Source organism: Lynx canadensis, chromosome D3 (genome assembly GCF_007474595.2).
Source record: "Lynx canadensis isolate LIC74 chromosome D3, mLynCan4.pri.v2, whole genome shotgun sequence".
Classification (NCBI taxonomy): Eukaryota; Metazoa; Chordata; class Mammalia; order Carnivora; family Felidae; genus Lynx; species Lynx canadensis.
Genome location: NC_044314.2, coordinates 50,033,870 through 50,061,384, shown reverse-complemented (window position 1 = coordinate 50,061,384; position 27,515 = coordinate 50,033,870). Strand labels below are relative to the sequence as shown.

General features: G+C 38.1%; 1 protein-coding gene and 1 long non-coding RNA gene across 3 annotated transcripts; one reads left to right on the top strand and one right to left on the bottom strand.

The window, feature by feature from the left end:
* Positions 1–1,559: 1,559 nt before the first annotated feature.
* Positions 1,560–14,568, top strand: SNRPD1 (small nuclear ribonucleoprotein D1 polypeptide). Of its 2 annotated transcripts, none has more exons than XM_030336795.1 (4): positions 1,560–1,687; positions 8,767–8,843; positions 11,081–11,272; positions 14,393–14,568. In XM_030336795.1, exons 1-4 carry the CDS (start codon positions 1,674–1,676, stop codon positions 14,467–14,469), a joined length of 360 nt encoding a protein of 119 aa, XP_030192655.1. In that variant the 5' UTR covers positions 1,560–1,673; the 3' UTR covers positions 14,470–14,568. The 2 variants fall into 2 exon arrangements, with proteins under 2 accessions (XP_030192655.1, XP_030192656.1); XM_030336796.1 differs by lacking the exon at positions 1,560–1,687 and adding an exon at positions 1,895–1,994.
* A 5,036-nt stretch (positions 14,569–19,604) lies between these two features.
* LOC115527921 lies at positions 19,605–27,064 on the bottom strand. Its single transcript, XR_003973103.1, has 3 exons — positions 26,158–27,064; positions 25,432–25,603; positions 19,605–19,814 (listed from the first exon to the last, which is right to left on the bottom strand). It is a non-coding gene; the product is annotated as an uncharacterized LOC115527921 (long non-coding RNA).
* Between the last annotated feature and the right edge of the window lie 451 nt (positions 27,065–27,515).

Here is a 27,515-nt window from a genome sequence, read left to right as displayed (position 1 = left end):
CTAGGGGCATCTTCATCAACTGAAGGCTGAACCGAACTGAAGGCTTTTAGAAATATGGAATTTCAGCCCCCAAACCAATTGAATTAGAATTTTCTCTGTTTTTAATATTTATTTTTGAGAGAGGAGACAGAGAGAATGTGAGTGGGGAGGAGCAGAGAGAGAAGGGGACAGAGAATCCAAAGCAGGCTCTGTACTGACAGCAGAGAGCCTGATGCAGGGCTTGAATTCATGAACCATGAAATCATGACCTGAGCCAAAGTCACACATTTTACCTACTGAGCCACCCAGGTCCCTCCAGAATTTTCATTCTAAAGTTTCCTCAGGTGTGTCCTATGCACCTAAAAGTTTGATGACCATTGCCTTACAACATCCAAGAGTTCTGATAATCAGGGATGAAGATCAGGCTGGAGATATAAATTACAGCCATGGTTTTAGAGATCACCTAGGCTAAAGGACAAAGTATCCATATGAAGAGTACATGGAGGGTAAGCCCTGATACACTCCAGCATGCAATGGCTCAGTAGAGAAAGAGGCAGCTGAGACCTAGAAAGTGTAACTAGTGGCATAGAAGTAAAACCAGGTGAGCTTAGCATCCTGAAAATCTGGAGAGCAGCGTGTTTCAAAGGGGTAGTATTCGTGTTAAATACAACTGAAATACTGAGTAAGATGAAGATAGAGGTTTGTCTTGGAGGTTTTTGATGACTTTTAGAAAAGCAGTTTCAGTGAGTTTGAAGAGTGAAATAGAGGTGATAAAACAAGTGTAGACAGTTCATTCAAGAAGTTTTTATGTGAAAGAAATCTGACAGTAGTTGGAGCTGCATCAGAGGAGAATTTTGTTTTAAGATAAATTTGTATGCTTATAAAAAAAATCCCATAGAGAGAGAAATTGATAATTTAAGTTTGGAGATAACTGAAGGAGTGAAATTCTTGAGAAAGTGAGACATGGGATCCAGACTACAATGGAGAGGAATTTGCCTTGGAAAGGAGCAACAATACTTCTGTCCTTCTAACTGGAAGAAGAGCTGAAGGATGGCTTCTGGTTTTCTCACAGTAGGAAATATTAGCAGAAAGTGATTTGAGAGCCTATAAAAGGTTTCAGAGGGAAAGAAGACAGAAGGTATGAAACAGTTTATGAGCTTATTAGAAAATCTCTCCACAGTGTAGGGTATCTTTGTGATCAGAATTTAAAGTAAAAACAATCAGTTAATCTGTATGATTTCCTTCAGGTACATTAAGTAGTGCAGAGGTTCCTGGTGTTGAAGAAGAATTAGCGTAATTCTTGAGCTTTCTCAGAAATTTCCTTTGTTCACGAGTGTATTTAGTGTTGCATAGTACACGGCTTCTGGCCGTGGCAAAAGGCGCACTAACTAGATTTGATATCCTCAAATCCACCTCTTACTGGGAATTTCCTCCTGTACCAGGTCTAAACGCCCTCAGCAGTCGCAAGACACACCCCCAGCCGCCAGAGGCCGCAGTGGCGTTCCGCGCGGCCGGAAGGGAATTCGGTCCAGCGCGGCCCGGCGTTTCCGCTTTGCGTTCACATCGCTTCTCGCGCTCTTTACGTCGGTACCCAGGGAGTAGGCGTTTCCGGCCATTCATACTCCCAGGCTTTTTGGACTTGGGTGGTCGCGTTTTGTGCGCTATCCGACCGAAAGAGTGCCGGCACCGCTAGGATGAAGCTCGTAAGGTGAGGAGGTGACCCAGCCGGGTCGGGGCTGTGACCATTTGAGCCGGGAGCGGCAGGCCGGGCTGCCTAATTACGGAAGGCGCGAAAGCCGCGTGCGCGCGCGGCCTGGTAACGGCCTCCCGCGCCCGCTGCTCCCGCCCCATCTTGACCGCGCCGCCGCGGGCGCTGGGCCTGGGCTTCAGACTGAATTGCGTGCGGATCCCGTGTATCTTTCGAGAGGTGGCCGTAAAGGCCTGGCGGTTTCGTCCCATCTAGTGTCTAAGAGGTCTTAAAGGTGCAGCGCCAGCCTTACAAGCTCTTATTTTCGGTTAGTTGAAGATTTTCATTTCATTGGAATTTCTGCTCTTAGTCTAGGTTACTTTTCTGGTCCCTCTCTGCCTGCAGGAACCGCAAATATAACTAAGTGTTCGCTCTCTGAGAACGTGGGAGACACAAAAATTTTATGCGTTGAGTTAAATTAATGAACTTTAAAAAAGTACCTAGAAGCTGCAGGACTATCTGGAAATAAACTCATTTCCGAAATGTCTTAAATCAGTGTTGGACTTCTGATTTAATTACTTTTTTCTAGTTTATTTTTGATAACTTTTTCGATTTAAGGTTACTCAACTAAGATTTCCTTTCAAGATAGTTCTTTAATTCAGGGGAAAAAAATCTCCCAACTTCAGGCAGAATCATTTTCCATATTTGTGGCTGATTTATGCAGGTAATCGCATTCTGTTTTATTTCTGTGTTTAAACTTGATCGGTTAGTTGAGCCTATTGGTTTACTGATTTGAGGAATTCATTATAAACTGCTTGGAAAGAGATTTGGTTTTGGTGTTTTTCCCGGAGGCAGAGGGCCTGGAACATAGAGAACGTTTCTGATTAAGTTAGCAGTTACAAGTGTAACAGCTAGTCAGTCCCTTGTCTGAATCAAGGTTTGTCAATTGCGATCAGTTACTGGGCACCTGTTAAACTGCACTGGTAATGGATTTTTTTTTTTTTTAATGTTTTAAAGGCAGAATGCTTGCCTTTTTGGAACTTTATGTTTTGTTAAGACAGACAAGTAGATAATTTCTAGTATGGTTGAAATAACATATAAAACCTGAATATGTATTTCGAGTGGAGTTTATAGAGAGAAGGCATTTAAGGTTAACTTTTAGTCTATTTTTGTTTGAATTTAGCTTTGGAGAAAAACACCCCAGAATTTAAAGTATATTTTCACAATTTGTAGATAACTGTCAGTCTGAATCTATTTATAGTTAATTTTTGTGTAATGCTCTTTGGAATCAGTTTATCTCATTTAAAGTTATTGTGGGTTGTGACAGTTTTCCTGAAAAATTTAAAAGCTGTACTGAATCTTATTCTGTGTATTAGACTATAGAAGTAAAATGTCTTCTTACTGGAGAGTGTATTTTGTGCCAAGAAAATGAGTAGTTGTTTAACTGGTTTGCATTTTCAGTTGACTTATTTCTGTACAGGGGTTGGTGGCACCTTACTGTCACCTTAACCAAAAATTTGGGTGTTGTCTTTTGATATCTTTCCCTCTTTTTTTTTTTTTTTTTTAACATTTTTATTTATTTTTGGGACAGAGAGAGACAGAGCATGAACAGGGGAGGGGCAGAGAGAGAGGGAGACACAGAATCGGAAACAGGCTCCAGGCTCCGAGCCATCAGCCCAGAGCCTGACGCGGGGCTCGAACTCACGGACCGCGAGATCGTGACCTGGCTGAAGTCGGACGCTTAACCGACTGCGCCACCCAGGCGCCCCTCTTTCCCTCTTAATAAACTGATAAGTTGACAGGTTTTCACAATTTTACCTACCTCCTAAAAGTAGCTCTTGTTACCCAATTTTCTTTGGTTTTTAAAATTTTCATAGTGGATTTGGATACCAAAGGATACTGTATCAATTGGATATTTAAGTTTCAGTAAGTAAAAAGAATTCAGATAGTGAAGGATTCATCAGAAAATAATTCAAATCTGTTTGGTTCCTGGGCTGGGATAACTATTTTTCCTGCCACAATACCTTCACTACCATTCCAGTCACACCACTAAGCCATAAAGGCTCTTTTTTTTCCACCCAAGATTTTAACTGTCTCATGCTATGAAATACAGTATATATTTGCCAATTTAAAAAAATTTGCACACCTCTGTAACCCAAACCCCTGTTGAGATATGGAACATTACCAAAACTTCATTTCTCTCAAGCCCTTCCCAGTCAGTCTTGTGTTCTCATAACCCCCCTGGCAATCAGTTTCTTCTACCATTGCTTAGTTTTGGTTTCAGTAGAATTTCATATACGTATTTGGAATTATGCAGTATGCATTCTTGTGTAAAATGTCTTACGCAGCATATTTTTGAGATTCATCCACATTGTGGCTTGTATCAGTAATTTGTTTAATTTTATTAGTAGATAAGTTCATTGTATGTTTAAAAGTTACATGTTTTGGGGGCGCCGGGCTGGCTCAGTTGATCTTGAGGTTGTAAACGTGAGCCCCCACGTTAGGTGTTTGCTTAATCTTAGAAATTTAAAACTTACATGTGTATTTTCTTTAAAATTGCTTTGAACATTCTTGTGCAAGTCTTTTTTCATTTTGGGCGGTGGATATTTAGGAGTGGAGTTGCTGGATCATAGCATCGTGTATACTTTAGTTCTATAGGAAGATGCCAGATCATTTTCCCAAGCGGTTGTATACCATTTTACACACCCACCAACAGTATATTAGAATTCCAATTGCTCCACACCCTTAACAATATTTGTAGTCAGTTTAATTTTAGCCATTTCATTGCTTGTGTAGTAGTGTCTTACTATGGTTTTAATTTGCATTTTCTTTTCTTTTTTTTTTTTTTTTTAAAGTTTTTTTTTTTTTTTTTTTTAACGTTTATTTATTTTTGGGACAGAGAGAGACAGAGCATGAACGGGGGAGGGGCAGAGAGAGAGGGAGACACAGAATCGGAAACAGGCTCCAGGCTCTGAGCCATCAGCCCAGAGCCCGACGCGGGGCTCGAACTCCCGGACCGCGAGATCGTGACCTGGCTGAAGTCGGACGCTTAACCGACTGCGCCACCCAGGCGCCCCTCTTTTCTTTTTTTAAAAAAGCCTTTTAAATTTATTTATTTTGAGAAAGAGAGAGCGAGAGTGTGGGGGGGGCCTGGGGGGTGGGGGAGGGGTAGAGAGAGAGAATCCCAAGCACTGTCCGTTGCAGGGCCCCATGTGGGGCTCAAACCATGAGATGATGACCTGAGCCTAAGCTTAACTGACTGAGCCACCCAGGCTCCCCTTGTATTTTCCTAATGCCTAATGATGTTGAACACTTTTTCACCTGCTTATTGACTATTCATGTATCTTTGTGAAGTGTTTCATTTTAATTGTGTTGTTTTATTATTGAGTTGTAGGAATTTTCTTTATATAACCTGCATACTAGTTCTTTGTCAGGTATAACTATTCCCAGTTTGACTTGCTTGTTCATTTCCTTAATGTCTTTTGTGAGTAGTAGTTTATTTTGAGGAAGTTTTAATTTACCAGCTTTTCCTTTTATGGTGATTATCTGTGTACTGTCAAGAAATTTTTTTGCCTACCCTCAAACCATAAAGTTATTCTCCTGTGTTTTCCTCTTAAAGCTTTATGATTTTACTTTTATGTTTAGGCCTGTGATCTGTCATGAATTAATTTTGGTAAGTGGAATGAATTAGGGGTCCAGGTTTGTTTTTTTCAGTATAGATTTCCAATTATTCTATATTCTTAGGGAATGTAAATCCCTATTACCATAGATTGTATCATTTGTTGGAAAGGTTTTCCTTTGCCCATTGGAGTGCTTTGACAGTCCCATTGGCACCTTTGTAGAAGATTATTTTATATATACATATATATTTATATTTGTATACGTATATAGTATATGTTTAGTATATAAATATAAAGAGAGCAAGTGGGGGAGAGGGACAGCGGGGGGGGGGGAGAGAGAGAGAGAGAGAGAGAGAGAGAGAGAATGAATGAATGTTAAGCAGGCTCCACACTGAACCTGTGGTGATCCCTGCAACCCTGGGATCATGACCTCAGCCAAAATCAAGAGTTGGATGCTTAACCGACTGAGCCAACCAGGTCCCCCAAAATTAACTATATAAATGTGGGTCCATTCCTGGACTCTATTCTGTTTCATTGATCTATTTGTTTTTCCTGTGTCTTGATAACTGTAATTTTAACCTATGTACTGCTCTAGCCACCTAAATTGTCTTCCAGTGTGAATATGACCCTGGTGGTGGTACTCCATTGATGAAAATTCTCAAGTAGCTCTTTAACAGCTTGGGCTCCGCATGAAAGGAAATTACCTACTCATTTTCTGGGACTTAACATTCCATTGGTAGTGTAGCTGTAATTTCTGTGCATTGTGCTATTTCTTATTCCCAAATCTTTGCTCTGGTTTCTTTTTGCTGCGTGTTTCCAACTTTTCAGACTTCTTACTAGAAGTCCACTAAGTTCTGACTCCCTCCTATCCATGCTACATTATGTTCCTGGTAAAAGCCTGTGCCTACATCCATTACATTTTAAATTTAATTACCTTTAAAATAAAATATCTTTTATGTGTCTGTCCTTTCTATTAGAGTTTGAGCTCCTTGGAGGCCTAGTCCTACTCATTTTTAATCCTCATTGCCATGCACAGGGACTACCAGATAACATATAATGATAAATATTATTTAAAAAACATCCTTGGACTTGTTAAAATGTATTTTGGTCCCTTCAGAAGCCATTTTGCTTACTTTGGTTTTCCTTTTACTTCCTTCCATATGGTAGATTGTTTGATTACTAAAAGGTTTTATTTTTACTTTAATACTACTTTCAAAAATGATTTGGACTTCTCTAAAAGTTAAATATTACTGAGTGGGACAGTTAATTATTTTTTTTAAATTATGTAAACTCTGTGTCCAACATGAGGCTCAAACTCATGACCCAGAGATCAAGAGTTCCTTGTTCTGCCTACTGAGCCAGCCAGGTGCCCCAAAATAAAAGATTTTTTGAAAACCAAAGTTTGATCATGGAAAGAAACTATTAGATGAAATTCTAGGCTAATATAGTTATAAGTGATTATTGTAGAGGTAAATTAAAGAATTCTTACCCAGTGAAATAAAGCATTAACAATTTATTGAGAGAGACTTTCTTTCCTTGACAGCAAATATGAGAAGTATTCAATATAATGGATCTTTATATAAGTCAGATTAACTTTTTAAAATTTGGGACTTAATATGTCGCAATCCAAGTATCCCCCCCTTTTCCATGGCTGGCAGTGCCACTAAAAAAGTGGTATTTTAAGATTGTCTTCTTTTTTAGTCATTGAAACATTTCAGCGAACTGTTGATTTAGTGCCCATGACCACCCAGGATTAGGTGTAAAGGTCTTGATCCCTACCCTAAGCAGTAGTCTAATGGGGGAGAAAAATAGGTGATCCTACATGTACCATTCAGTGTGATACTATGATAGGGTGTACAAAGTCTATATTATAGATTAGAAATTTTGAATGTGGACATTATTGGATCATAGTGAAGGATTATTGTTCATCATCCTGCATGTGATTGTGGTATTATGATTACGTAGGAGAATGTCCTCATTAGAAAATTCATGATGAAGACGATATGAAAGTGTAAGTTGTGTGGAGACATACCCACATAAATGGGAACATTTTATTTATTTTTAATGTTTATTTAGAGAGAGAGTGTGAGCAGGGGAGGGGCAGAGAGAGAGAGAGTCAGTCCCAAGCAGGCTCCATCCTGTGAGCACAGAGCCTGACATGGGGCTCAGTCTCATGAAACGCAAGATCATGACTTGAGCCAAGAATAAAGGTAGATTTCTACCTCATGCTGCATGGAAAAGAGATTAATTCCAGGTAGATGAAAACTCAAAATAGAAAAGTAGAAGAAATAAGACTTTTTACAGTCTTGGGGAGGGAATATACTCTTACACAGATTAATACCTGAGGAAGATTCAGAAATTTAACAATATAAAAATGCAAACCACAAACAAAACACGAATGGCTGTGGCAAACTGGTAGAAAATAAAAAAACTTTTGACCTAATTGAACATGTGTGAATAATGTGAATAGGTAATTCATAGAAGAAATGCAAATTCCCCATCTTCATGAAAAGATGTTTAATCTCACAAATAATAAGGAAAAACACATTGTCTTTTTTTCCCTGTAGAAGTGACAAAAATTTAGAAGATCGGTTACAGTTAGTGTTGCTGAGGATTTGCATAAATGGATTTGTGATTTCTAAATGTCTTTAAACTGCTAAATGAGAACTACAAGGTATAGAAGTCAATAAAGTTATGGCTCAGTTTGCATAAAAACATTTCATCTGTATGCTTATGAATGCATGTAAAATGGTCTAAAGAATCTCCCCATATACATGGGGGGGGTTACGAAGGGAGACTTTTAGTGTTTATACATATAGGAAGCATGTAATTTTTTTTTACTATCATAATTTGTTTTTTCTTCCATTTTAGTGAGATAGTTGACGGATAATTCTATATTAGTTTTAAGGTATATAGCATAATGATTTGGCTTACATATATTGCCAAATGATTACCACAGTAAGTTTAGTTAACATACATCATCTGTTATGGACACCAAAAAAGAGGGGAAAAAAGGTTTTTTCCTTGTGATGAGAACTTTAGGATCTACTCTCTTAGCAGCTTTCAAATGTACCATGTAGCAGTGTTAACTATAGTCATGTTGTACCTCACATTCCTAATACTTAATTTACCTTATAACTGGAAGTTCGTACCTTTTTCACTACCTTCATATAATTTCTTGTTTCAGTTTTTGTGAATTATAATGATTTTATGACCTGTATGCATGGCTTGGAGATAAAGCTGTATAATGGTTTAGACAATCAGAAATGTCCAAATAACAGTTTCTGGTATTACGTTCCTTCATAAATATTAAAGGTATAATTCAAGGAAAACTGAAGTTGTCATGCAGATTATTAATAGGAATTGGTGCAAGTAGCATCTACAGCAGATTTTGAACATCTAGAAATTTCACTCTTTCACTCAAAAGATTTTAAGGTGTTAAAGGTGAACATTTGTTGTTTTATTTCCACGTTTTTACAGATTTTTGATGAAATTGAGTCATGAAACTGTAACCATTGAATTAAAGAATGGAACACAGGTCCATGGAACAATCACAGGTATGGATACAGGATGGCTTTTTATAACACTTTTTTCTACCTCTTCCACCTTTTAGACCAGTAAGTCCTTGAAGATAGAGGATGGGTTTTTCATGTTTGATTACCTTGGCTGAAAATATATATGGGAAATAGAGTATTTGGGAGTATTTACTTTTAGGTTTTTTCTTATGTGTCTAACTCTTTGCTTTAATAGTATTGTATGCGTAGTTTTATATTTAAGGCTACTGTGATTCTTCACTCGTGGTGGATATTCACTCATGGTAGGTGGTCTCCCCAAGATTGCAAAACTTCAAAACAATTTCTGAGCCAAATGAATGAGAATGCTATCTTAGCATGTGATCCCAGTCTCTGAAATATTTAAACTGTAAGTTTATAAATAATTTAATTTATTATTATTTTTTAGAGCACACAAGCAGGGGAGAGGAGCAGAGAGAGAGAGAGAATCTTAAGCTCCACACTCAGCCTGGAGTCCAACATGGGGCTCGATCCCATGACCCTGGGTTCGTGACCTGAGCCAGAACCAAGAGTCAGATGCTCAACTGAGCAAGCCACCCAGGAGCCCCTATAAATTTTTAATGTGTAGATCCAGCATCTGAGTACACCAAGAGAAATATATGGTGTTAATTGGTGTTAATATGGTGATAATATTTGAATATACTCACATTTGCAACACGAATTGCTTTGAAAGGAAATTGGTACAGTATAAAGTTTCAATACCATATGGTCCGTGACCATATCTGAGGAAGAGTAATTGCTATTCTTTTGAAACTCCATAAGTAAGGATTTAGTTTGCTCTCTCCTGAACTCTGTATTAGATGTGGTGGAGGAAGGAGAGTGTTCTTCTCACTTTTTAGGAACTCAAAATCTAGTGATGCTTGACACAAAAAAACATAATATAAGGTTTGCCTAACATATATAGTAGGTACTTAATAAGCGATATCCCGGGTGGGGGAAGATTTTCAGCTCATAGGATGAGCAAAATTTACGAAAATCTGTTCTATTCCCCTCAGTAACACAAGTTACAGGTTACAAGTTTCTTGCATCCTATATGAATATGTGTTTTAGTCCTCATAATAAGGATATTGAGGATTAAGTTAAAACATTTTAACACGCAGTTCCTAACACGTAGAAAGCGCTCATACATCTCATTTTTTCCTCTCCCTTGATGGATCAAGATCCCCAAGGAGATAGACTATCTCAAAAGTATATTAATTTTGGAAAAGAAGAGGATCTCTTCTTTTTCAAAAGAAGGAGGAAAAGATTAGTAGTAAAACTAATAAATTTGAGATGGATGTTGGGAAAGTTGAAAGAATTCATGTTTCTGGCCTAACTGCCTAGGGTCAGAAATTAACTAGATCTTGGGGTACCTGGGTGGCTGAGTCAGTTAGACATCCGACTCTTGATTTCAGCCCAGGTCATGATCTCACAGTTTGTGGGTTCGAGCCCTGCATCAAGCTCTTCACTGACAGCGTGGAGCCTGCTTAGGATTCTCTGTCTCCCTCTTTGTCTCTAACCCTCCCTTGCTTGCTATCTGTCTCAAAAAAATAAACTCAATTTAATAAAAATTAACTAGATCTTTAGTTATCCCATTTGTTCAGCTATATTGGTAAAGGCTCCAGTAATTGGGTGTTTCTACTATACTGCCATATATTCATTCTAGAAAATTGTTTTTATTTTGTAAAATCTCAAACTGGAAACATAGGAAAAATAGTTTGAAGCAGACCATTTAAAACCTGGGCAACTTGGTAATTAAAATACTAACAAAAACAGTAACGTCCATTTAAAAAAAAAAAAACGTGTTAAATTCATAGTAACAAAAAATACTGCAGTACAAATAGAACTTTATATTTAAGAGAAGGATGAATCTAATGTGGAATGGGGTATAAGGAAGTTATGGAGACAGAACATGCAATAAACATTGCTCACCCTGAGATAAGAATACCTGGGCACAGTGAGAATGAGTCATGGATACCACTCGCATTCCTCCAGAGCTTGTTGCATTCACATCTGTAAGCATATCTAACCGTGCAAAACATTAATGTCCTGGGGATAATCTTTGAAGAAAGGATTTCTGGTTTATACTGACATTCACCCATTTACTAATTGTATTAAATTATATCTTAGAAATGTGCACTGTAGCAGAACAGATAGCACTCTCTGGTATTTACTGTGGCCTGATAGGTAAACTGGTTGCCTTCTTTATCGTGCTAATAATTGCCCTCTTTTTCCCCCTCTAGGTGTAGATGTCAGCATGAATACACATCTTAAAGCAGTGAAAATGACTTTGAAGAATAGAGAACCAGTACAACTGGAAACACTGAGTATTCGAGGAAATAACATTCGATATTTTATTCTGCCAGACAGCTTACCTCTGGATACACTACTTGTGGATGTTGAACCGAAGGTGAAATCTAAGAAAAGGGAAGCTGGTAAGTTTGAAAGATTATAAATGTTTTTGTGAATGTGTATTTAACATTTGCAAACACCACAGATTTTTTTATTTTGTTTTGATTCCCTGTACTTGATGTGCATGCATATAGTATTTATTATGGTTTCTGGTGTTGATACCAAAGACTGATGCTATTCTTCTTGTCCCTTTGCATATCCTAGTCCCCGACCCTTTACACACTTTGGAAGATTTGGAGATTTAACTCTCTATTCCTGTTGTTCTGAACTTTCTTAATGACTTGGCATAGGGTCTTTGCTTGCTCTCTGTATTGTTTCCTCCATTTTGTTGTTTTGGCTGTTTGGTGGACCCCTTCAATATGGGTATTCTTGCCTTTCAAGCTAAGAAATGGTATGTGTAGCTCTGATAAATGTCTTCTCTTTACTTACTGTTCTTTCTTCCTGGATTTTTTTTTTTTAATGTTTATTTATTTTTGAGAGAGAGAGAGAGGGAGACACAGAATCTGAAGTAGGCTCCAGGCTCTGAGCTGTCAGCACAGAGCCCGATGTAGGGCTTGAATCCACCATCCACGAGATAATGACCTGAGCCAAAATCAGACGCTTAACTAACTGAGTCACCCAGGAGCCCGTCTTTCTTCCTGGAATTCTTAATAATTGGGTCTTTTGAGTGATTGTCTAAGTCTTTTCTCTTATTTTTGTTTTTTCTATTTTTTTTTTTTTTAATTTTTTTTTTTTTTTCAACGTTTATTTATTTTTGGGACAGAGAGAGACAGAGCATGAACGGGGGAGGGGCAGAGAGAGAGGGAGACACAGAATCGGAAGCAGGCTCCAGGCTCTGAGCCATCAGCCCAGAGCCTGACGCGGGGCTCGAACTCACGGACCGCGAGATCGTGACCTGGCTGAAGTCGGACGCTTAACCGACTGCGCCACCCAGGCACCCCGTGTTTTTTCTATTTTTGACAGAGAGAGACAGAGCATGAGTGGGGGAGGGGCAGAGAGAGAGGGAGGCACAGAATCTGAAGCAGGCTCCAGGCTTTGAGCTGTGGGCACAGAGCCCAATGCAGGGCTCAAACTCACAGACCATGAGATCATGACCTGAGCTGAAGTCGGTCGCTCAACCGACTGAGCCACCCAGGTGCCCCTCTTTTTTTAAGTTTTATTTTGTACTCGGCATTGTATTCTTGGGTTTCTCTTTTTATTTTTTTTATTTATTTTTTTAATTCCAGTGAATTAACATAACAATATTATATTAGTTTCAGGTGTGCAGTACAGTGATTCAGCAATTCCATATGTTGCCTTGTGGTCATCATGTTGAGTGCATTCCTTAATCCCATCAGCTATTTCACCCATTCTCCCATCCCTCATTCCTTTGGTAACCACCTATTTATTTTTGAGAGGTCGTCAAAGAGAATCCCAGGCAGGCTCCGCACTGTCAGTGCAGAGCCCAGTGAGGGGCTTGAACACACGAACCATGAGATCATGACCAGAAGTCAGATGCTTAACAGACTGAGTCACCCAGGTGTCCCTGGCCATCTATTATTTAACAAGAACCCTGAAAAGACAAGTTCTGGGAAGGGAGGCTGGACTTCTGAATTGGCGGGTCTCACTATAGAGTGGCTCAAGAGTTAATTGACCTCTTCACTGAGGAGACCCAAAATTTCATCATCTAGAGTGGTTTCTGGAGCTTGTTTTTTTTTTTTTTTTTCATGAAAAGATTCCAGTCATCTACAGTGGGGGATATATGCCTGGTAGCCAGCATTATAGGAGCAAAGCAGGAGAAAGGGGCTGGGTGTTTTGTAGACCCTCACTTAATACAGGGTCTTGATTTTGAGACTTTTTTTTGCCTTCCTCCCACACTAGGAAATACACTTTGTATCATTCATTTATATAACTGAAACAAAAATCTCAGAATTCCTGAATTCTAATACATGCAAAAACCCGTATGTTTCCTGTCCTCTTTTAGTTCAGAAAAATTTTAGGTTGCAGCCTATAGCTTGAAAAATGCTAAATTAATACCCATTCCCTTCCCATCAGTTCTGTGCCTCTTGCTGTTATCCACTTTGCATATATTTTCAAATCTGAAGATTTCTGCTTCAATGTCTTTAGGTTTACTTTACCTTTTCTCTCCTATGTACCTGTCAGGGAAATAATCATTAGCTTTGCAAGGTGTGGAAGAGAAGACTCGCCAGTCTTCTTGCTCCACATGATTGTCAACCATTTTGTTTTCAGCCACCTGCCTCATCTCACCCTTGGCTTCTAAGGTCCTAGGTTTTCTAGGAGTTATTCTTCCTTTACTAAACATTTACAGTTCTTAGTCTACTTTCTGAAATGTTTCAACCACTGTATTCCCTCCCTCCATTTTTCTCTTTATGGGTATTTATTGTTTTTACTCCTTTCCTGTCATGAGTAGTATTTCAGAAGGAATTGGAGATAAATGTGCTTAATCTGCCTTGTTTTAACAGGAGTCCTAGACTTAACTCTGCTTCTTTGAATGATAAGGTTGGCAACAAGGGGTAGAAGTTTAGAGTGTGACCGACTAGAACTTCATGTCAGGATTTTTTTAGTATTCATCGCTCTCTGAAGATTGAAAAAGTTCATTTGAGAAATGAGTTTTTTGTCACTATAATATTCAAGTAGGGTTAGGATGACCAGCCTACAGGAATATTGCTGTAAGGATTAAAGTACTTGGTTATGATTGGATCAAATGACTTAAGATTCTGGAGTCATAAGGTTGTTTGATATAATGTATTTTAGACTTTCTTGGCTTTGAATTTTGAACTTGGGTTCTATACAATAACAGAAAAGTCTGGCACATGGTGTTCATGTTCTTTTCCATTGATAGGATATCTCTTCCATCTTGTGTAAGGTTCGGATCATTTGGATTTTATTTTGTGAAGTTGAGACATGATAAAAAGAAAAATATTTATAAACCTGGTGAATTTCTCATAGATCAAATGAAATAAAAATTATCTTTGCAGGCCAGCAGCTTTGGGTTCTGCATGATAATGTATTGGAAGGATGGCTGTGAGGTCATATTTGAGAGAAGCTGGGTTAAAGTTTTCTTTCCTCTAGATGTTTGTGGTGGCCCAGGTAACATCATTGCAGAAGAGAATTAACCTTGCTTTGTTTTTCTTTTTTCTTAGTTGCAGGAAGAGGCCGAGGCCGAGGAAGAGGAAGAGGACGTGGTCGGGGTAGAGGAAGAGGGGGTCCTAGGCGATAATGTCTCTCAAGATTACTATTTCAAAGTGATACGTGATTTGGAATATTTTTTGTACAGGCTTTGTTTATGTCAGTTTTTAATAAACATAAATGTAGGACACAGTTGTCTATTGACTGTCAAATTTTAATAGTTCATATAGATTCATGATATTTACATAGTAGAAGCTAAGCATTTCTACTAGGCAATCACAGACTGATTTCATTCTTAGATCAGACTTTTAATTTTTGAACTAAAGTTTTTGTATGAATGTATGTAGAATACGTACCTATTTCACATGCACTGAATATGCATTTTATTGTTTTACTTTGACTCCATTCTGTAGAACCTGCCTACAAGTGAAATAATAAGTTCATTTTGGTACTTCAGAAATTAACGTTCTCTGGATTCAGTCTGAAATTGATTCCCCTTTCCTGAGTTTTACTTTATGGAGACTTCCAATTCAGGAGTCTTAGACTTAGTTGTCTTCGTTAATGGGTTTTTATTTTGTTTTAATCTCAATAGAATATAGTTTTACATTCTCTTGAGTTGAAACTGTAGATAACATTTACTAGATTATCAGTTGTGAGCAGTGTCAAAACCTGTTAATGTGAAATGTACGTGTTGGTGGCTCCTTTATCAAGTACTTTTACAAGTCCTTAAAGAACAAAAAGAAAGAGACCTACTTTGACAACAAAATTGAATTTTTTCCAATTGTTGCAATTGGTTAAGCTTAGAGAAAAATATGTCACAGTATATGCAGTTCCTTGTAGAGCTTCCTACCATTTGTTCACATGCTAAGGAAAACACCTGAGAATTGGGGGGGGGGGGGACTAAATCTGTATTTACATTTAATCATGCACATGGGGTTTTGTTTTATTTTCTAAATGTGAAGGAAATTTTCTGCACAGATTTTCTAAAAAGAAGGTATAGGTCCCATTAGAGGGTTATTCACATTGAGGGAGAGAGAAGTGCATTTGTGTGTTTTGTGTGTGTCTCAGTGATTTTCCATCTTTGATCTGTGGTGCTCCTATTGAACCCCACATAGAAGGCAAGGGAGCCCAATGATACTGTATGGTGGAGAGCAGATTTTAAAGGGGCAGTCAGAGCAGACTTTGCACACGTGAATAAACATGAGTTGACTCCTGCCCTCATGGAGCTTTAGGCTAAAAGGGAAGCAGAGTTAAATATCAGTAGGTAATTACAAATTGCGAATGCTCTGGTGATAGAGTACTTCACAAAACCTGGTCTGTTTTAAAAACAGTTTATATAGAAAGTTCATTTTGATTTTAAGTCAAATGCCAAAGTAACAAAAGATTTTAAACTTTTTTTTGTGGAAATACTAACATTTAGGTGTTTACGGTATGAATCAATCAAAAAATATATAAATGTAAGACTAAAGTACAGTTGGTGTAGATTGAGTTTATTCCACTAGAGGTCATTGTTTCATTTTTATGTGAAAAGAAATTGAATAAAAAGCTGTTTGAACTGATTGCCATTATTAGCTATAAAGGAAGCACTGCAGTGAATAGAAAACAGACCAGACTGTGATACGCTTCCCTTGATCCTTTTCCCCAAGACAGTATATAGGATCTTAGTGTTTCTGCATTTTGCACATAAATGGTCTCTTAAAGCTTAAGGTTTTATATGTGAAAGTTTTCTTAATGAAATGTATTATGAGTTTAGAAAACCATAAGTGAAATAATAGAAAATTAAATTTCATAGCATGTTTTAATCTATTATGATTATGTTGGGTTATGCAGGATCGCTCAGTGTTTTGAAATGTATTGATAACAGGGGTGCCTGGGTGGCTCAGTCCATAGAGTGTCTGGCTCATGACTTCGGCTCAGATCATGGTCCCAGGGTCATGGGACTGAGCCCCTCATCCCTGCTTGGGATTCTCTCTCTCCCTCTACCCATCTCCCCCCCACCCCCTTAAAAAAGAGAAATGTATCAATATAGACAGCAAACAAAATCCACATAATTCTCTATAACAGATATCAGAATAATATTTAACAGCAGTTGTTCCTGAAAACAAACTAAAAGATAATTCTTTAACATGATGAAGAAATTCTTAAGTCAATAGCAGAAATTTTCCAGAGATACTCCAATTAAAATAGCAACAGAAAAGAATGTCTGGGGGTGCCTGGGTGGCTCAGTTGGGCGTCCAACTTTTGACTTTGACTCCGGTTCTCCTGGTTCGTGGTATTGAGCCCCACGTCTGGCTCCTCACTGACAGCATTGAGCCTGCTTGGGATTCTCTCTCTTTCTCTGCCCCTCCCGTTTGCTCATGCTCGCTCTCTCTCTTTCTCTTTCTGTGTGTCTCTCAAAATAAAAAATTTATAAGGGAAAAAAAAAAGGATGCCTGATACTGGTCCTTGTTATGTAATGTGAAAATTCTCATGGGAATATTTACTAGTTTCTGTCTAGGAACAGGGTAGTGTGCTATTTTTCTGAACACGTTTTTCAGTAAAGGTTTAGTTTTATTTCATATACCATGGATAAAGTTAGTATGTTAGTGATTCATTTTAGAAAAATAACACCAAAGTTTCTAGATGCAGTTGATTCTTATTACAGTAGTTCTGTTGTAATAAAATTACGAAGAACTGAAATAGTGAATACTGACCATTGCTTCTAAGGAAAATGCAGGGCTAGGTTTCTATGTGACACATTTTCATGAAAGGATTAGTACATAACCTTGGTTTATGTGTGTATCTATTTAAAGACTCTGTATTTAATATATATTGTTTCCCTTACATTGAATTCATGACCAACAGCACCGTAACTCGTGCCTGAAGAAAACTCTTCTAACACGTGTCCTCCAAAAGGCAAAACTCTATGTCTGATGTGGGGCTTCAACTCACAACCCCGAGATGTAGTTACATGCTATACCGACTGAGCCAGCTAGGGGCCCCACATCACAGCCTTGTGCTTAGGAGACAAGAGTACTAACTTAGGGGCTTTTAAACAAAATTACAGAATAGAAAAAATGTGGCACTACACAGACCATGAAAAGGACATTTGTTTACAGTAAGAATTGAAACCAGGCAGAGTATTGCTTTGTTCACCCTCACCTGGGAACACTCATTTCAGGTGACAAAATGTTTTGCTGCTCTATGCTGAACAGGAAAGCACCATAAGTATTAATTTTGGAGTTACAAATAAATTTTAGCAAGTGACTTCCCCAATACAGAACCCGTGAATAATGAGGATTGACCATACTTAGAGCATTTTGTTAAGATTATACCAAAGTATTTTGTGTATCATTAGGTGTGTTTTACTATTTCTGAAGTTGAAATGTTTCTTATATGGTATAAATTCAGGTTTGGTATCAAACGTAAATCAAGTTTTTTTTTTCCTTGTAAAATAACAAGTGCAACTAAAAATAGATGTTTTATATTTGATGAACTACGGAAATTATAGTGTGATGTGTAAGACAAGTAGAACCCATGAGTTACTACGAGCACTTTGTCTTTAAAATTTTTCCATGTTTTCTAGAACGTTTTCCCCTTTGAGGGCTTGGGAACGGGGACAACATTCCATTCTAGTTTTTTAGAAAATTCCTGAGTCTCAAAACCAAAACTAGTGCCATATATCAGGGTAGGAAAGCCAGTGTAAAGATGTGAATTCCCTAATTTATAAGTTTAAATGCAATTGTCCTGGTGACTTTTTTAAGATTTTATTTTTAAGTAATCCCTACACCCAACATAGGGCTCAAATTAACCCTGAGATAAAGAGTCGCATGCTTTATTGACTGAGCCAGCCAGGTGCCCCTATCGTGGTGAATTTTAAATAACCTCTTTATTGATAGTGTATCAACTGATACATACTTAATGCTAATTCTGTGCCAGATTTTTCTTACTGTTTTATAGATCTAATGCAGTTGTCACAAAGGAATTTTTTTAGTGGACAGTACTATTGTCAAATACCAGAGTGCTTAATCTGTGAGGTTCTATGCTAAGCCCTTTACGTGTTACTACTTTTAACCTTCAGATCAATTCTATGTAGCAGACAGTGTTTGCTGTTTTCAGAAAGAAACGTGTTAGGTCTTAGTTTTTAAACAATTTTAAAGTCGCATGGGTTTTTTTGTTTTTTGTTGTTTGCTTTTTAATTTACATCCAATTTAGCAAATAGTGGAACAGTGATTTCAGGAGTAGATTCCTTAATGCCCCTTACCCATTAGGCCATCCCCCTCCCACAACCCCTCCAGTAACCCTCTGTTTGTTCTCCATATTTAAGAGTCTCTTCTGTTTTGTCTCCCTCCCTGTTTTTATATTCTTTTTGCTTCCCTTCCCTTGTGTTCATGTGTTATATGTCTTAAAGTCCTCATATAAGTAAAGTCATACGATATTTGTCTTTCTCTAATTTCGCTTAGCAGAATACCCTCTAGTTCCATCCATGTAGTTGCAAATGGCAAGATTTCATTCTTTTTGATTGCCGAGTAATACTCCATTGTATATATATACCACATCTTCTTTATCCATTCATCCATCAATGGACATTTGGGGTCTTTCCATACTTTGGCTATTGTTGATAGTGCTGCTATCATTGGGGTGCATGTGTCCCTTCAAAACAACATACCTGTATCCCTTGGATAAATACCTAGTAGTGCAATTGCTGGGTCGTAGGGTAGTTCTGTTTTTAGTTTTTTGAGGAACCTCTATACTGTTTGCCACAGTGGCTGCACCTGTTTGCATTCCCACCAGCAGTGCAAAAGAGATAGTCTTTCTCCACATCTTTACCAGCATTTGTTGTTGCCTGAGTTGTTAATGTTAGCCATTCTGACAGGTGTGAGGTGATATCTCATTGTGGTTTTGATTTGTATTTCCCTGATGATGAGTGATGTGGAGCATTTTTTCATGGTGTTGATTGGCCACCTGGATGTGTTCTTTGGAGAAGCGTCTATTGATGTCCATTTCTGCCCATTTCTTCACTGGATTATTTGTTTTTTGGGTGTTGAGTTTGATCTCTGTAGATTTTGGATATTAACCCTTTATCTGATATGTCATTTGCAAATATCTCTACGATTCCATCGGTTGCCTTTTAGTTTTGCTGATTGTTTCCTTTTCTGTGCAGAAGCTTTATTTTGGTAAGGTCCCAATAGTTCATTTTTGCTTTTGTTTCCCTTGCCTCTGGAGACGTGTTGAGTAAGAAGTTGCTGCAGCCAAGATCAAAGAGGTTTTTGCCTGCTTTCTCCTCGAGGATTTTGATGGCTTACTGTCTTACATTTAGGTTAAAGTCCCATGGTTTTTAACAGTAGAGTTGGAATTTAGATGCAAGTCTGTCCAAGAACCTTTGTTCTTGATTAGTGTATTGATTCTCATGTTCATTTTGAAGAATGAAGAGGCTGTAGGAGATACATCATTTTTCTAGGGGGGAAAAATGGAAAGAATGGGAGAACTTAACCTTATTAGATACCAAATATAAAATATTAAATAAGAGGAAATTATCTTGGTACTCATGTAATTTTCAGCCAGATTTCATTTTTGATCAAATAATTTTGTAATAGTGCTCATTGCTGGGAAGGTAGAAGAGTGTGTCTAATAGTCATGGGAAGGAAATTGAAAAACTTTAAGCAAGTCGTGAAGTTATCTCAGAAGCCTTACATTTTCTTTCTGACTTTGATCCAGGATTCCATTTGAAAGCCCCAAGGAAAAAAAGTTGACATTTAGTCATAAAGATGTTCATCATATTAATTTTTTAATTGAAAAGGAAGCCCTGTATGTATAAAATTAGAGGAACAGTTAAGTAAATTACTTGAAGAAATAGACCAGGAGTTACTGAACTTTATCTGTAAAGGGCCAGATAGTTAACATTCTAGGCTTTGAGGGCCATATGGTCTCTGTCTCAACTATACAGCTATAGGCAATAGGTGAATGAATGGGCATGGTTGTGTTCCAACAAAACTTTAAGAAAAATGGGCAGAGGGCTGGATTTGGCTCACGGGCTGTAGTTTGCCAACCACTGAGATATATTATAAAGCTGTTGTAAAAGTGTTTCGGCAGTCCACTGACTGGGAAAAGATACTTGCAAAGCATATGACCAATAAAGGATTAATATCTATAAAATCCTCCTTGAAATTAGTAAGGGAGACAGTCCAATAGAAAAGTAAAGAATGTAGCCAATTCACATAAGAGAAAAGTTCAGTAAAATGTAGGGGGAAATGCCTAACGTTCCTAGGATCAGAGAATGCAAAATTTAAAATGTGCTGCCGATTCACCCAAGGGGATATATTCAGGAAAGTGATAGTGTTCTTTGTAATAGTAAAATTGCTAACTAAATGTCCAACAGAAAAAGTTGTTAAATTGTTCATGTGTATAGTAAAATACATCAATGAAAATGAGCAAAGAATGCAAGTAGCAGAATACATATAGCTTGATGTCACCATGTAAGAGGCATATAAACCTTTAAGGACCTGACAAGTGGTTAAGTTTTAGAAATGTGCACACAAAAAAATGCACGAGAATGATCGACAAGTTCAAGGGAGCAATCACCTCAAATGGAAGGAAGGAGGGGAGTGTGATAGTTTTAACTGGGTAACGTTCTGTTTCTTAACCTGCGTGATGGGTGACTTAGGTTGAAACATAGGAAATTACCGATACTTAATTGTCTTGACCCATAAAAACATCACTTTCATATGGTTCATATTAGTATTTATGCATTTTTTGAAATGTTTGTTTATTTTGAAAGAGAGTGCATGGGGCGCCTGGGTGGCGCAGTCGGTTAAGCGTCCAACTTCAGCCAGGTCACGATCTCACGGTCCGTGGGTTCGAGCCCCGTGTCGGGCTCTGGGCTGATGGCCCAGAGCCTGGAGCCTGTTTCCGATTCTGTGTCTCCCTCTCTCTCTGCCCCTCCCCCGTTCATGCTCTGTCTCGCTCTGTCCCAAAAATAAATAAAAAACGTTGGAAAAAAAATAATTAAAAAAAAAAAAAAAAAAGAGAGAGAGTGCAAGCAGGGGAGTTTGAGTGACAGGTATGGAAACCAGTAAAACCCTCTGCTCTGAGTTGTTCAAAAGGTCTGCATTTGTAGGTTTCTGGCCAGTTCTCATTTCTTCACTTCCTGGGCCAAATTTCCTCACTTCCTGGGCCAAACAGATCATCTTTTCGGAGGCAACCTATGCTGTCATCCTCTTAATGCCTCTACCTTCCAAGTTTTACCCACTTTGCTACCTCTGGCTGCCTGTTTTAGCAACAGAAAAGCAAAAGACAATACCTTTCATTTCAGTTAAGTTGAAAGTGTACCAAGGTCAGTATTGACCTGTCTCTTGAAGTACAGAATGACAACAAGATGTTTGCAGTATTTGGAAATTGTGTTTGAATATGGTTATTTTTTATTAAATGTTAGAAGTCACATTCCTGAAGAATGTGGGGAAATGCCATTTGAGAATTGGCACTGGGGATCTATGAATGAATGACAATAAAAACCCATAGAATGTGGACCTCTAAGTAGTATTTCTTTCTGGGGATAACTTGTTGCAGTTGATAACTAAATTAGTTGACTGGGTGTATAAAAATTACATTTATGTCAGTGGTGGAACATACTTTGTAATTCAAGATAATATACCAGAATAGATGATTCTAAGTAATTTTACGGTAACCTTTTCCATTAGATACTAAGCCTTATTTTTTCTGAAATTTTATTTTTAAGTCTTTGAATATGCTTGAATTGTTACATTTGGGTTTTCTTTTCTTTCTTTCTTTCTTTCTTTCTTTCTTTCTTTCTTTCTTTCTTTCTTTCTTTCTTTCTTTCTTTCTTTCAAGAAAGAGCATGCATGCATGAGCAGGGGAAAGGAGCAGAAGGGAAGGGGGCGAGAATATTAAGCAGGCTTTATGCTCAGCATGGAGCCTGACATGGGGCTCAATCCCAGAGCCTGATGCAGGACTTGATACCACGACCTTGGGATCATGACCTGAGCTAAAATCAGGAGTCGAACTCTGAACCAGCTGAGCCACCCAGGCACCCCTGGGTGTTCTTTTAATAAACAGCTTTATGGAGATGTAATTTACATATCATACAATTTACCCATTTAAAGTTTGCAATTCAGTGACTTTTAGTTTATTTACAGGGCTGTGCATCCATCACTGCATTTCATTACCCACCCCCCCCCCCCAAAAAATCCCATCTTACCGATCTAGCCTCCAATCTCCCCTTGTCCACCTCTAACCTTGGTAACCACCAATCTGCTTTTTGTCTCTCTAAATTTGCCTATTCTGGACGTTTTGTATAAATGGAATAACAATGTCTGGTCCTTTGGGACTGCTTTGACTTGGCATCATATTTTCAAGGTTCATCCAAGTTGTAGCATGTGTCAGCACTTCATTTATTTTTATTGCTGAATAATATCCCATGATATGAATATACATTTTCTTTATAGCTCGTCAGTTGACAAACATTTTGGTTATTTCTGTTTGGGGCTGTTACGAGTAATACTATGAACATTCATGTCCAAGTTTCTGTGAACATGTTTTCAACTTAATCTTGTGTATACACCTAGGAATGGAACTATTGGATTGTATCGTAATTATGTTTAACCTTTTGAGAAACCGCTAGACTATTTTCCAAAGTGGCTGTAACATTTGACATTCTCATCAACAACATATAAAATGTATAAAAGTTCTCATTTTTTCTGGGGCGCCTGGGTGGCTTAGTTGGTTAAGAGCTTGATTTCGGCTCAGGTCACGATCTCACATTTCGTGGGACTGAGTTCTGGGTCATGACAGCTGGAACCTGCTTGGGATTCTCTCTCTCCCTATCGCTCTGCCTGATCCCCATGCTCACTCTTGCTTTCTCTCTCACAAAATAAATAAATTAACTGAAAAATAACAATAAATGTCAGTCGGCATTTAAAAAACACTTTCCAATTTCCACAGCATCACCAGCACTTAATTAAGATCCTTGGATAATTATTTTTAATATTAATATCTTAATTTTTTATCCTGTGTTGCCATAACAATGGGAGACACAGTATTCATATTGTGCCAAGTTAAAGAGACTAAACACTACCTGCCGGCTTTGAATGGCAATTTTTCTCTCCAAGAACATTGCTACATTTTAAAACATGACAATCATATTAAAGTCACTGTAAGACATTTCCACCTGCATAAAATGAGGCTCAAGAAAATTAAACATCAATTAGCTTTTTACCTACATCTACCTCAAGAGGACTCCAGTGAAAACCACACTAGGTAGGCCTGCCCCTGGGAGAGGACGAGAGAAGACCTCCAGTATCTTGATGACTGAAATACGATTTCAACAAGCTGTATGTTTTCAAGAACAAAGACCTCCCTGTAAGCTCGTGTTCCAAATCACTGCCATAGTCTCATGATAATTGCCTCTTGTCGACTGGCTGTTCACTACAAACAGTCTTCATAGTGACAAAGCTGGGCATTTGAGGGAGAGGGCTGTCCCTGAGCCTTTCACTGGGGAACCTCTTAGGTTAATTTCAGTCATCTGGGGAAAAAAACAAAACAAAACCCAAAACAACAACAACAAAACAACCTTTCCACAAAAAGGAAATGTTTCCATTCTGGAAACCAAAGTAAAAATAAAATATAGGAAGGCAACTAACAAGGATTTCTAAGACTGGAGCTTCAGATTTCTTTGTGTCTTGATCCATGGGCAGTTTAATGGTCATTCAGCAGCTACTTTCCGCCCCCACCCCCCACCCCGTCGTACCCAAGAGCTTTAAGTCAGGGAGGAGATTTTGTTTCCATTGTCAGACTGATCTATAGTTTTGCATAATCTGAATCTGGGTTCTACTCTGCAGTTTAAGATGTGAGCCAGGGGCCTGGCATTTGTCTTTATTGTGTTCCCCCAATAACTTCATAATTAAAGCATTTGATGATTGTTGTTGTTTCTTCTTGCTGGCAATGATGTACATCATGTGAGGAACTGGGCTATTCATGTGTTTGCAGGTTAAAGGAAACCAATAAACTTTTGGGGGAACCTTATTAGGATTTTCCAAAGAAACAGAACCAATAGGAGATACTTACACATAAAAAGGGATTTATTTTACTGAATTGGCTCACACAGTTATGGAGGCTGAGAAGTTCTAACAACAGCCGCCTGCAAGCTGCAGACCCAAGAAAGCCAGTGGTGTAGTTACAATCTGAACCCAAAGTTCTGAGAACCACTGGTGCGAGCCCAAATCCAAAGGCTGGGGAACTGGGAAAGCAGTGGTGTAAGTTCCAGTCTGAGGGCAGAAGACCTATGTTTAGCCCAATCTGAAAGAGTAAATTCTGGCTTCCTCCACCTTCTTTTCAGGCCCCCAATGGCTTGGGTGATGTCCACACAAATTGGGCTGAGCAATCTGCTTTAGTCAGTTGCTAATCTCATCCAAAAAAAAAAACACCTTCATAGATACACCCAGAAATAATGTTCATCCCGTGACCCATTCAAGTTGACATGTAAAATTAACCATCACAGGGACCAATTCTTTACATCTTCTATCTTGATCATCTTCTGTCACTTGCTTATCTACATCTTACCACAGTCACCTTCACCTCTGATCTAGTTTCTTCCACCCACTAAACTGCAATCTTCCCTTTCAGAGTGTATCTTCTATGTATATTTACACATTTTTTGTGTAACATTGACAATCTCTGTGTGTAGATGCTTTGTTGGCAACCAACTGAGAAAAAGCAAACATTCTGCTAAGAACATATTGTACTTCATTGAGAAGCATGTTTATTTAGACCAAGGTCTTTCTGGATGATTATTTATTTTGGATTTATTGTGGATTATATTTCAGTAAGAAATAATATGCTTGTGTTTCCCATTCATACTTTTATCACAGGTTCCTAATCTTTACTAAATATTCTCATAAAATGACAACTCTCAGGACATTCATGAAAATTGCTAACCTAAAAGTTATCTTTCACATAGGGGCAACATGTCTGTCTCTTTCCACATTCCTGCCTGAGCCCAGAAAATAGAACAGAGGTTATAAAATATTAAGGGTCACAGAGCTTTGGTCATTTTGCTTACCTCACTTTCCAAGGAATCCTGGGTTGTATTGGCATTCCCCAGGAACATCTGCTAAAAGGCAGGCATGGAGGTTCTCCACACCATGTGGCTTTCTGTTTTGCGTATGATTCACAAATTGGGTAAGTGTGCTCTGTGCATTTAATTTTTCCCGTAAACCTGTCCTAAAGTGTACCTTGAAAGAAGAAAGGCATTCCAGTTTATCTTCCAATCCAAACTGTTCTTTGACGTAGTTTACCACTAACAAAGTAGATAATGTGACTCCACCTGTCTTAATCAATTTGATTCAAAACCCAGAGATGACACTTTTGAAACCCCAAAACATCAAAATATATAGATAGGATCCTAATAAATAAATGTGGTCACAAATTCCTGATGCGTATTTGTGACATACATGCATACGTGAGAGATTGAGCCCCATGGTGGGCTCTCTGCTGGTGGCACAGAGCCTGCTTGGGATTCTCTCTCCCTCTCTCTGTCCCTCCCCCACTTGCTTGCTGGCTCACCCTCTCTCTCAAAATACATAAATATTTAAAAATATATTTAAGATATATTGAGGTCAATTATGAGCCAGAACATTGAAAATATAAAATTTTGGAGACCTCAGGTTAAATGGGTTCTGTAGCATACACCGCTAGTCTCCCACAAAATATCCGTTCTCTGCTCTTATCAACAGAACCCAATTTTGTTGGAAACAGAAATATGTCTATCTTTCAAAGCTTTATTTACCTGCCCATCCTGTACCTGGCCTTCCTCCCTGGATCACAAATGAGAGGACTGGAGATGTAGCAGCTATGTTTTATCAATGAGGAAAAGTCCAAGAAACCTAGACCCTGACATTCTTGATGTGTTGAGCCAATGCCAGCAACTTGTCTTTCTCTGAACTTTTTGTTCTGCAAGAAAAAAATACTTCTTTTTGAATAAACTTTAGGAAGCTGATTTTTCTATTATCTGTTGCCAAATGCCAGTGGGTTCTTTTTTGTTTTTCTTTTTGTTAAGATTTTATTTTTAAGCAATCTCTATACCCAACGCAGGCCTCAAACTTACAACCGAAAGGTCAAGAGTCTCATGCTCTACTGACTGAGCCAGCCAGGTGCCCCCAATGAGTTCTAATAGAAAAGAGCACTTAACCTCTGTGCTATAATATTATTCCTGCCCATCCTGTTTGTTCAGCTACCTTGGTAGGGATAAGATGAACCATTAAGATAATGATTCTTTGTGTGTACTATTAAAGGTTTAAATCAAGTTTTGCCAGCCTTCAAATACGTGTCAAAGAGCACATGAGCTTATAGTAGAACAAGTTGGTTGTGACAGTTCATCGCCCGAGCTGTAAGGAATGAGGCATCTGTAAAAACCAGGGGTGTGTTCGATATCTGCTTGCTTAATACTTTTCGGTATATTGCTGCACTGAGCTCTTAACAGGATTTTGAAGTGGTTTGGTAAAAGTTGATTAATTATATTTGCCCTAGAATAGGAACCCACCAGTGGAATTATATGCCATTTCATTATGGCAATACCTTTCAGACATCAGCAAAATAGAATAGCACATTGAACCCCCATATAATTATTACCCACCTTCAAAAGTTACCAACTTCCGGACAAATTTCTTTCACCTGTGCTATGACCCATCTCCCCACCCTTCCCCCCCACTATGACCCACTGAATTATTTCAAAGCAAATCTGAGGTATTTCATCTATAAATATTTCAGTATGTATTTCTGAAAGATAAGGGCTATTTTAAAAATATAATCGTAATATCATTCTCATGTTAAAAAAAACTATCAAATATCTGGGCAGGGTTCAATTTCTCCAATTGCCTCATAAATGGTATATTTGCAGTTGCTTAATGTTTTCTTACTTCATTTTGGCTTTTTCTTTGCAGTTTATAAACTGCATTTTCCTGTTTGCATCTCATCTGTCCTTTAACATGTCTCTCTGTACCCTGAATTTCCTGTTTTTGATCCAGTTATGCTTCAAGTTTAATTTTTTGTTAAAAATATTTCATAAGTGGCATTCATACTCATTTTCATTCTTGTGTTCTTTTTAAAAAAATATTTATTTATTTTTGAGAGACAGAGAGAAACAGA

Coding starts and splice junctions, on each gene's coding strand:
- SNRPD1 (XM_030336795.1), top strand. Junction 8,844..11,080: donor GGTCCATGGAACAATCACAG/GTATGGATACAG, acceptor TTCCCCCTCTAG/GTGTAGATGTCAGCATGAAT. Junction 11,273..14,392: donor ATCTAAGAAAAGGGAAGCTG/GTAAGTTTGAAA, acceptor CTTTTTTCTTAG/TTGCAGGAAGAGGCCGAGGC.